Source organism: Lepisma saccharinum, chromosome 27 (assembly GCF_977018435.1).
Source record: "Lepisma saccharinum chromosome 27, izLepSacc3.1, whole genome shotgun sequence".
Taxonomy (NCBI): Eukaryota; Metazoa; Arthropoda; class Insecta; order Zygentoma; family Lepismatidae; genus Lepisma; species Lepisma saccharinum.
The window spans coordinates 52,727,751-52,740,151 of NC_139255.1; the positions used below are offsets into that span (position 1 = coordinate 52,727,751).

General features: G+C 36.1%; 1 protein-coding gene across 5 annotated transcripts in view; it reads left to right on the forward strand.

Moving 5' to 3' along the window:
* Gas8 (Growth arrest specific protein 8) overlaps positions 1-12,401 on the forward strand; it is a 335,305-nt gene that overhangs the window by 3,459 nt on the left and 319,445 nt on the right. For all 5 annotated transcript variants that reach the window (XM_083113033.1, XM_083113031.1, XM_083113032.1 and 2 more), the window contains exons 2-4: positions 1,024-1,091; positions 2,087-2,316; positions 8,695-8,812. In XM_083113033.1, the coding sequence (XP_082969159.1) occupies positions 1,089-1,091; positions 2,087-2,316; positions 8,695-8,812 (351 nt within the window). In that variant the 5' untranslated portion in view covers positions 1,024-1,088. The remainder of the gene's footprint in view (positions 1-1,023; positions 1,092-2,086; positions 2,317-8,694; positions 8,813-12,401) is intronic.

Genomic DNA, 12,401 nt, shown 5'->3' on the forward strand with positions numbered 1-12,401 from the left:
CTCCTAATCACGAATATGTTGTAAAAAACCGGGGGTGACGTCTGGAAATTGTACATTTTGATGACAAATTGTTTGTTAGCGCCAAAAACCATCCATGGGTAGCCCCACAAACCATTCACACGAGGTTAGGTTAGGCCTGTTAGGTTAGGTTCCATTAGCACTCATTTCACCCCTAAATTCATCGAAAAAATAGGGATCATACTAGAATTGAACATCATAAATCATTTTCTTGTAGAACAATGGTGTGGTTGGACATAATGACAGGAGATTATATTTTTGTTCGTAAAACTACGCATATACATCTATATATAAAAAAAATTCAATTGGCTTTTTTTCACATTTTCAGACGTGACCCCCAGTTTTTTTCAACAGATTCGTGATTAGGAGGTCAAAATTACTTAGTATACCGAAAATTAACAAAATTGGAGACTTTCTCTATATTGTAAATTCACTCCGTATGTTGTAGACAATTAATAATATCATTATTTATTTTTAGTATAGGTTTGTGACAATTTATCTTTTGTAGATTGTGGAATAGTATATAGGCAGTTTTTGATCTATTCAAAATTAGCTTATTTTCAATACAGCATTGTGTCAAGTTGGTTAGTACTTGATTAGTTATAATTTCCAATTGGCACATGTCACCATGCTTAGTTATGATATTAGTATCGTCAGCAAAGAAAATTATATTGGAGTCGTTAATATTAGCTGGAAGGTCATTAATAAAGATAAGGAAAAGGAAGGGTCCCAAAATGGAACCTTGGGGTACACCATATTTTAGAGGCAAAACATTTGAATGATAACGACTAGCATTATGAGTAACTTCAACATGCTGCATTCTTTTTGATAGATATGATTTAAACCAATCATTACTGGTTTTTTTGTACCATATTTGTGAAGTAGAAATTGTACAATATCTAGGTAACATCTGCACAGCATTCTAATGGCATGCTTATTCTTTTCACATAACATTACAATTATCCATAATATTGTTATGTGACCATTGTTCTTTTCTTTTTTTAGGTACTAAGCTGAATGATTGACTGCATTTAGTCTAGGCAGGTTGAACATAACTACCAACAGGAAAAATGGTAAGTATATGTCAGCTTCTTCAGTAATAGTAGTAAGTTTGTTACTAATGAAGGAATGTTAATTTTTTGTAGTATATTTTCGTATTAATTTCATTGATCTAATATAAGACCATCCCAGTCATTTCTTATATATATATTTTTTTTTTTTTTGTTTTTTGGCATAAAAATTAATAATTTTCCCAAGACTTTTGGAACTACAAACATGTATTTACAAAGGTATATATGCCATATAAGATTGTGATATTAAGAATAAAGTGTTTTTTTTATTATATTATTATTAAAATTTCTCGAATATTTTACACTGAAGGAAAATATTGAAACTCAGATTGGTACCCTTGATCCATTATACCCCTCCAGAAAGTGAAATATTTTGCATGGTTTATGAAGATTATGTTATATATGTATGTTTTCAGTTGTATTTAGTCAGTGGAAAAAGGTTTTTGTGAAGTTAAGTATGCCTGTTACCTTAGCTTGAAGCAGAACAGCCTGAAGGTTTCACGCAAGTGAAAATAGCACCCAACATGACATTCCACAAGAGCAGCAGACGGCATTACCCACAGTTTCATAAATATATTATAAAATAAAATCTTTCTGTTGTATTGATTGATTGATTTGGAAAGATTTTTGCTTTAACATAATCAAGAATTACATCACAATATTAAATTACATGTTATTACAAAATTAATTTTTTCATGCAATAGTGGTGCAAAATAAAGAAACTTAGCATTTTGCATAATTTCCAGGATAATTACACACTGTGAAAGTGTTACGTGGTATTTTTGCACAGCCCATGAAAGACCAAAATGCCGGGAAAGTATTGGTTGGTATCAGTACACAAATTCCAACCAATATTTTTTGATGCCGATACATTGGCATCATTATCGGCTCAGCCATACAATTAATCAATTATGTACAATGTGACTTGCAAATAATCATTACTCAATTGTAACTATGACTTGGCAACTTTAAAGTAATTGTTATTATATACTTTCCAGCCTCCCAAGAAAGGAAAAGGCAAGGGGAAGGGCGGAGGCCAAGGCAACATCGATTTGGCCAGCACCACGGAGATGACCAGAGAACAGCTTGAGCAGCACGCTCACCGAGTCAAGGAGGAGCTTGACCGTGAACGAGAGGAGCGGAACTACTTTCAGTTAGAACGAGACAAAATACGAACATTTTGGGAAATCACGCGACAGCAGATGGAGGAAAGTAAAGCAGAGCTTAGGTATGTATCTTGATTGTAAATTTAGGTGAATTCTGATTGTAAATTTTCACCCACCTTAGAACCATGCTATGGAAGAATGGATACCACATCAGAGATATCAACAGGATGCTCACCAAAGTAGTTGCATCTCAGCAGAGACCAAGCATGGACAACAGTGTGGCCCTTAGAAGGGCCAATTCTTCACAATCCGTAGCGGCCCTTACAAGGACTCATTCTTCACTGCACAGTCCATGGACGTCCGCAGGATTTTTTCCAGGCACGGGCAAGCAAGGTATTTTTTTTTCCAGGAGTGGGGCAATTGCTTCAATTTGAATTTATCATGTTCATGCAATAATGAACACATATTCTTGTGGCTGAAATGAAATTATATGTGTGAAACTTATAATTCTTGGTTGACTTTCATTTTCCAGGGGGGCCGTGAACCCCCTTCCGGACGTCCATGGCACAGTCCCTCTACCTGTATCCATACAGGAGAGGGGCGTCCCTGAAAGCACAGTGGTAGCATCGTCGCCTCATAATCAAGGGGTACTGGGTTCGATACCTGGTGGAGGCACATAGTGGTTCAGATCCCACTTTAAACTGTAGGTCCAGTCCCGATTACCTTACTGTGCATAAAGTGGACTTAAAACACCAACTCAATCAATCAATACAGGAGAGGACCATCTCTCTACAGGAGTTTTACCATTCATCAGACACACCTCCGGGAAATTGAGTAGAATTCTTGCCAGGCACGGAGTGAAAACCATCTACAGACCACCACTGAATACCGAGGCCTTACTCCTCACAGTCAAAGATGACGTGGAACTCCATGTTCCAGGAGTATACCAGGTACCCAGTGAATGTGGGACACCATATATCAAGACAAACAGGATGCACCATTGAACAGTGATGCAATGAACGTCAACACAAGATCAGATTATTCCAACCAGAAAAGTCAGGACTAGCACACAGCATTTCTAAGGGTCTCGGGATTTTATTGTTGAAACGATCAAGCTAGAATTTTCATACATTTGGAATTCTGAAACTTGAGTGAAACAGGATTTATTCTCGGAATCGTAGCCCACCCGCGACCCCTCCATTATCACTTCTGCTGTCCTCTTTCCAGTGTTGTTCCTACGTCACAAGGAATATAGACTGAAAATTCCCTGTCTGATAAAGACGAAAATCCCCCTTGATAGGAGTTTAAACCTAGGATCTCCAGTTTCGTAGTGCATTACTTCGCGATTGAGGTTACAATCCATGCACCAGGCTAAGTTTTTAAAAAGAATAACCGCTTCCACACTTTTCAAAATTCCAAAAATTTAATTTTAAGGTGAAACAACAAAAACTTTGACTAAATTTCCATCTAACTTTTAAAGCTTTTTCTTATAAGTATCTAAAGTTTAATGACGAAGTATAATAATTGTGCATTTCAGTACACACTGTATGAAACGTAAACAAAACAAAAAGAAACTTATGCTGGATATTCACTCATCTGCTGGATTGAGTAAGCCCCCTCAAGGATATAACAATAATAATTATTATTATTATGAAATTTTAATTATTATTGTATAATTAGTGTTATTATTTCTATTATTCAAATTTCTGGCGATGCCCATGAATGAACCCCCCCCCCCGAATTTTTTTCCTGCCTGCGGCCATGACCAAAATCATAGCCAAATGTGCAGTTACTGGGTAAAGGAAGTCATAACCATTTCCCAGGAAAGCGCAAATCTCAACAGGGACGTGGGACTCCAGCTCAGTCACACCTGGAACCTACTTCTCCATAAAAGCACAACATCCCCCAATAAAACACACAGTTTCAGCGTGAACCAATAACAAGACAATGCCCAAGCTCTGCCCCCAGCATAGTCATGTATTTAACCTTGTGCTTGTCTCCAATTCTACTTTCCCTGATGATGATAGCAATGTGTGAGCTTGAACCGATGGATGCTAATGCCAATTTAACCTTGCTGGTAACCCGAGAACACTTGTTCGAATCATGTCACCAGGAAAGCTACAGTTCCTACTTATGTAAATTGTATATCTCCATTACTTATATTTTGTCTAATCATCATTTGGTTGAATTTTTTCTTTAGTAGTTTATGGTTGTTACAAGCGCATAAACAATTTTCAATGTAACATTTTGCGAGAACGCATGATCTCTTCATCAGACATTTATTCTTATTTGATTAGCCTAAACAAATAATTCTACAATGCAAGCAATACATACATACAAGAAAAATCATTTGAGTAATATGAATAATATGGGCACATCAGCACATAGGCTATTTTTTTTTCCATTTTGCAATAATTAGAAGTAATACTCTCTTAAGTAAAACCAAATTCAGAACAGACCCCTTACAAGAAAATAAAAAAATGTTTATTAGAAACTTCCTCACTCAATTTTAAAACTAATTCATTCGGCCATTAAGTTTACTTAAGAACTGAGACTATACTCTCTCTGAGGACTAAAATCTCCTTAGTTAGCTTAAAAGCTGAGGCTGTAAAGGGACACTCAGCACACACAAGCACAAACACAGGATAACACAACCCCACAGAGGATTGTCATGGCCATGGATCCAGGTGCCAGAGCTTCATTGGCCTGCAAGAAGCAGTTCCCAGGGTGTACTACGTGGAAGTGAGGTTAATTTCTGGGTCCCTTAACAGAAGGTCATCCCTTACATTTCTAATAATTTGTGATTTAACTAAAGAGGTAGTGAAAAAGTAACATAAAAATAAAAATTAGGTCAGTTGTAATGATACGATATGATTTATTTCCATCCACTTGATCATATAAGTACAAATAGCACTATGACATGGGATAGGTCAATTACATGTACATGTACCGTGCGTTCATTTCGATCTTCAGCCGAGAGATCGGGAGAAGCGTGGCAGGAGGCGCTGACGGAGATGCCGACATTTGCAGCCTGTAATGCTCGCTTATTTTTATGGACATATGCAGACATTTATATAAAGATTGCAAAATGCGCACTAACCTGTGTTATAACACACAAAAGTTCATCTGTAATTCATCCAAGTTCTGCCCTTATATATACAAATAAATACGCTTTAGAAACGATGGTAAGAGCCACAGATAATAAAACATTTTAATCATAGTTTTGACCAGTAACGTCCGGCTTAAGTTTATATCCTTGAATGAGTTTTGTGTCAGTGGGGATCGTTTGGAGGTTTCGAATGTGCAACACTGTATCAAGATTGCGCTGCAGATGAAACCGTTAAAAGTCAATGGTTTTCGTGAGCATCCTTGCAATCCGAAATCTCTGAGCTCGAGTTTTTTGTTCCTTCGCAACTAGATGAAGACAGCTGTGAATATAGTGGCGAGCAGATGTAAACCAAGAGCGTGTTAATTTCGTACTGTCCGCAAGAGTGTTATTCTTGGTTACTTGCCGTTACTTGTTTGTGTTATTGCAGTGTGTATGTGTGTTGTGTCAGTGAGACGATTGGAATGCCAGCCGCAAGGTTCACGTTAGAACAAAGAATTTTTATGTATGACACTTACGTGAAAACAGACTCGTGTCGAGATGTGTGTAGGCAATTTGCACAGAAATTCCCTAGCGTTTCACCTCCACATAGAGATACGGTTAGACATCTTGTCCTTAAATTACGAGAAACTGGATCGTTAAATTTTAAAACACCTAAGCAAAAACGACGGATTCTAACCGAAGCAAAACTCGATGAAATTGGTGCAGCGTTAGAACGTTCTCAAACAAACCTCTACGCCATGTTTCAGAAAAAATGGGCATGTCAAAATCATCAGCACATACAGCCACCAAGCTACTAAAATTAAAACCGTACTCTTATAACACAGGTTAGTGCATGTTTTGCAATATTTATATAAATGTCTGCATATCTCCATAAAAATAAGCGGGCATTACAGGCCGCAAATGTCGGCATATCCGGCAGCACCGCCCGCCACGCTTCTCCCAATCTCTCGGCTGAAGATTGAAATGAACGCACGGTACAAAGGAATTAACACATACTTATGTGTATTAAAAAGTATAAAAGAATATAAAAATAGAAGAAAAATCAAGGTTATGTCTATTAATGAGAAGAAAAATCAAAGGTTATGTCTATTAATGAGAAGAAAAATCAAAGGTTATGTCTATTAATGAGAAGAAAAATTAAAGGTTATGTCTATTAATGAAAAATATGATCTAAGTACTCCTTTGTGCTATAAAACAAATACTTCATTAGCAAGCTCTTTACTGTCATTTTAAATTTAGTTGTATTATGATTCTTGAATTCCTCTGGCAGTTTGTTATAAAGTTTTACACCTTGAAATCCTAGACCATTATGTGTTTTATGAATGATGACTAGATGAAACTGATAAAATAACAAGGGCCTCCTCGATGGTGCAGTGGTAGCATCGTTGCCTTGTAATCAAGGGATCCCGTGTTCAATACCCGGTGGAGACACATAGTGGTTTGGATTCCACTTTAAAAACTGTAGGTCCAGTCCCGATTAGCCTTTCTTTGCATAAAGAGGACTTACAACACCAAATCAACAACAATAATGAAATAACAAGCATACAGGAGCCCTCTTTCGCAGGTCTGTACTCAAAACCCATAATATTTAATGTTAAAATCATGAGTTGTATTTGTAACGTGTGTGACCACTGAGCAGCTGTTTATCCAGAATTTTTCATTTGGGGGTCTGTAAGTCCAAATTTAGGTGGTGTAAGGGAAACCTAACATAACCAAAATGACCATAAATTGAGCCTTTATGAAAAAATGTAAGGGAGTGTTGGGGGTAGTGAATAAGTCTTCTCATAGTTATAGGAAAATGATAATTATTATATATTTTTTGTAATATCACTGAAATCACTAACGAAACATTAAGTACCTACTATTCTTTTTCTATTTTAATGCATTTTGCATCAAGAGCTGTTAAATTTAGATATTGTTCTAATGAAAGTTTCTATTTTTGGGACCAAATTCAGGATATTGTCTTTCTGATGTAATTTTTATGTTACTTTATTATTTTCTGTATTCCAATTTTTGTGGGGAGGCCTCTTTTTTGCAGAATTAATTTTACACAAGGTGCCTCAGTATAATTTGTTCCCACTTGACACCGTTTAATTGGTATCTTACTTTAAAACATATGTACTTTATATTTTAATGTAATAAAATCATGTATGCGTCTTATGTAAACAAGCACATATTTATTTAATTGGAAACATTTCAATACACTCACACTATTTTTATCATTGAAAAAGAATGCACCTTACGTGATAGGCAACAGATAGATAGAACACAACCAACCCTTCAGCAGTTAGTTTTAAAATATATTACAGTTATGTAAATAACTTCTTCTTCCAGTGTCCCTCATAAACACTGCGAGCGGAATATGTATATGTGTTATTTATTGCTAGAAATACAGGGTGTGCCACTCGTAAGGGGCCCTGGAAAGAGTGTTATAAAAATCTTAATAAAAGAGGATATGAAACCAAATTTGTACATGCCATACCTTTATGGTTGAGAAATGAAGGTACATTACAAGAAGTGCTGGAAGAGACCTCCCCCCACCTGTATACACAGTTCAACATGGAGTTGCATGTTCATGAATGTTGCTGCCAGAGTATTCGGCATGACTGCCTTGATTTCACGGTGGATGTTCTCACGTAACTCGTCAATGGTGCATGGTTTGTTCTTGTACATACTACTTATCCCACATAAAAATGTCAGGGGCAAGTCTGGTGACCTTGGGGGCCATAATCCTTTCGAAATCACTCAGGAAGAAATGATTCCACCACAGCCATACTTGCATCAGACGTATGGCATGTTGCCCCATCTTGCTGGTACCAGCCAGGTATCAGTTCCTCGTCATCCAACTGGTCCACAAATTCATGAAATAATACCTGGTACACATCACTGTTGACAGTAGTGTCAAAAAATATTGGCCCGATGATGTGTCGCTGTGATAATGCACAGAACACACCCACCTTCTGTGTATGAAGGGGTTCCTCAACGATTGCATGCTGATTGTCACTACTCCATAAACGTGTGTTTTGTGAATTTACGTATCCTGACAAGTGGGACCACGCTTCATCACTGTACCACGTGTACTGCAATATCCCTGGCCTTTCAGCGATAAATCGCTGAAACCAATGGCAGTATGTTACGTGAGAACATTCACGAAGATGCAGCACCGTGTTGAACTGTGTATACAGGTGGGGGGAGGTCTCTTCCAGCACTTCTTGTAATGTACCTTCATTTCTCAACCATAAAGGTATGTCATGTACAAATTTGGTTTCATATCCTCTTTTATTAAGATTTTTATAACATTTTTTCCAGGGCCCCTTACGAGTGGGACACACTGTATAATGAAAACATAGGATCTTATATTGTGTTTTTAATTTAATTTTTCTCGTGGCAGGAACAAAGATCGTGAAATCGAAGAGGCTGAAGAGAAGCATCAAGTAGAAATTAAAATCTATAAACAAAAAGTGAAGCATCTGCTGTATGAGCATCAGAATAACCTCTCGGAGCTGAAGGTACGAGACATTCAACATTGCCATCATCATCATCAGCATCTCGGTTGTACTGCCTAAATCTAAGAGTAATTTTATTGAGTGTTTATTTTAGGTATTAGAAATAGAATTAGTAGAATTATTACCAATTTTATTGCCTGATAATGGCATATCATTTTATTAATGAAGTTAATAGTAATTTCTTTGATAGAGTGTACAATTCTGCTATTTTTTATTATTATTAAGAACAGTGGTTCTCAAGCTTTGTGAGCCTGCAGTCCAATAAATTATTTTTTATAAAGTCTGTCCCAGCAATTGTACATGTAAAACCTTCCTACTTTTTTTTAACCTTAGACATTTATTAACCCTCAATTACAGTTGTTACGTCCCACGGACCAGAGCGTACCTTCCTCAACTTCCGTGTGCTGTGAAAGCGTGAAGGGCAAGGTTGCATTATTTGCTTCTGTGATGTTCTATTTATATACTGCGGTCCCGTGGACGTCACAACTATGTTTGGGGGTTAAAATCACTTACGATTTATTACGATCAATAGACAAGAGAATGGCAGATTTTTTATTTGTGGCATATACTGAATAGAGGGACCCGTGGTTTTGAAGAATGAATGTTAAACAATAACTAAGGACTAAATTCACGTTGATCAACTGTGTGTAAATACTCATTTAAGAGATATTTTGGCTTAGTGAATTTGCTTTCCTTAAACTCGCAATATAAACAAAATACTTTTCGCTCTCAAAACTATGTAACTGTGTTCAGTGAATAACAAAGCATACAACATGATTAAATTCACATAATTTAAAATATGTCCCGATATAGTTATATTCCTTTTCTTCTTAGAGATCCTGTGGACCGCACGACTGTGTTATTGCCCGAAACATTCAGGACAGCAGTTAAGGGTTGATATGTAGCCTTGAAATTAAACATCAATTGATAAATAATGCCATAATCATAAAGAGTTTGATTATGTCTAGGCTTGTTGACAAATGTAAAATTTGATTTAAATTAGTTGACAATGACTGGATCTGATGAAATCTTTTAGCTTCCTCAGGCCAGCATCATTGAATTGATTTGGTAAGTGCTCATTTTCATTGGCGTGTTGCATTACGCGTGTTGAAAACTACCAATTAATCAGAAAATTTCCACTTCAATGAATTTGTTATTAAAAATTACCCCGCAAACTACAATGACAAATTTCAGGACAACCTCTCCCAGTCCAGTTTAATTATTGCCAGGGACTGGAACTGTTCTGTGGTTCGGCGGTTGAGAAACACTGATGAAGAATGCGTAGTTGTGATCATTTCCTTGTGAATTGCATTATGCAGACTCTGCCAGAGTATGACAACCTACCCCACCCATCTTCCTGTTGAAACCACAGCATATGCCATAGTTGACAGCTGAGAGTATTGTTACATATTTTCCCCTTTCTCCGCCATCTGAGCTAAGCAGCCTGCCTTTCTCTCGGTATTAATATTGAATGAACAGAAAACAAATTCCGTGCTATTTCACACTAAACAAAACAATAAAATGAAAGGTGTAGTAAATAATAGCCATCTTCTGGTAATATAAGTTAGTGAAACAAAATTTTTAGGAGTTACTATAAATGAAAATCTAAATTGGTCAAACCACGTAAAAATACTTGTTCAAAAACTAAATTCCAAAATATTTGCACTGAGGATATTAAAACAAACACTTCAAACAAATTCACTAATTCAGGTATATTATGCAATGTTTCATTCACTAATAAATTATGCAATAGAATTTTGGGGGAACTCACCGACAAGTTTAGAAGCATTTAGAAAACAAAAGAAAGCCATTAGGATTATAGCAGGTATAAAGCCTAGGGAATCGTGCAAGACGTTGTTTAAGAAATTCAAAATATTAACCCTCCCTTCACTGTACATATATGAAATGTCATTACATGCGAGAAAAAATATTGCGCTGCGAAGTTCAATAGAACACACATATAACACCCGAAATAAACAGCTCTTAAAGCCTTACTTCATCAGGCTAACATTAGTTCAAGAGGGACAGATGGCAATTAAAATATTCAACCATTTACCAAATGATATAAAAGCAGAAAGTATGACAAGTTTCAAAAACAAATTAAAGAAACTATTATTTAATAAGGAATATTATAGCATTAGTGAATATCTAGAATGTAAATTATAGAAATTTTGTAATTATATACTTTTTATATGAAGTGTACTGAACCCTCCAAATACCAATGTATATGGTTTATATGGAGTAATAAAAATTAAATTGACACTGCAGCACCCAACAGAATGCCTAAGGGTGAAAATGAACAAGGAGACAACATTTGCACCAACCTCTATCTCTCCTTTTTAATGAAGGCAAGCAGAGACAACTTCAAACCAGCATTTTTGTGCCGGTGTGTACTACATCCCAAGATTTGGCTGTGGTTCCTCCTAATCAGGAGCCTGTGTAAGATAATATTGTCGCTTATCTGTTTCATGAGCATTAACACAGTAGTACCTCAGCAGGTGGGTTTTCGCGGCTTATGACTAGAGGCACGTATTTTTCGTAAATATAAAAGTAAATTTTTGGTCCAAAAAAGAGACAATTTCAGGTTCAAAAGTGGTAAATAAAATAACATTTCAGTGTTATAGCAGGCTCAAAAGTGGTATATAAAATGACTTTTAGGTTTCAAATTGTGACTATAATCCTAATTTTGATATAAGAACGGCACTTTGTACACAAAATAAACATATCCCTTCTAATAGCACATTTATGTAGTTACCAGAATATTAAGTTTATTCCTGTATAAAGGGATCCATTTTTGCTTCTCAAATATGTACAGCAGAATTAGTCAATTTTCTGTGCATTGCATAACTCACAAGATAATTCAAACTTCAGAAAGCATTGCATCGGTACATACACTCTAAATTTTGCGTTAAGAGTCTATTTCACATTTTGCAGTTCATTTCGCATCATTTTGTGACGAAACAGGGTAGGAAAATGCACCTCACACCTTTCAGAAACATGAAAAATTATTGCAATGTGTTATTTCATGTTGTCATCAGAAACTAAATATGCATGCCTCTACTGACACCATCCTTGCAAATTGTCCTTGTACAGTGACAGACATGTGCTGATGTACTTGTGATTTGTCAGGAAGTGCAGAAATTTGTGTGCTGATGATAATAACAAGCCTTTGAGCACATAGTTACTTGTTACTTTCTGTAATTTTGTTGGGCTTATCCGATGGTATAGTGCTAACGCCGCCACCTTCTATTCATAGGGTTCCAGCAAGGACGTATTTTAGGGGACTCCAAGGAATCCAGACACTCCCCCCTCCCTCCAAGACTTACCAAATACAAAAATTAAATAATGAAAATATACTTGTTTATCATTTATTATATAATTGATGCTTATAATTTCCTCCGAACTTATTGGAATGTAATGATTGGGATCATACGGCTCTGAAGGACAGACAGTACCAAAGATTTATGCATAAATAGTTATAATAATATGAATAAAATATTAATCAGGAACTTTACTTTTTGCCAACTCGGTCTAACATACTTTTTTGATATTCAATAACTATTCAGTTCTTCATCTATGTGACATTAATTTA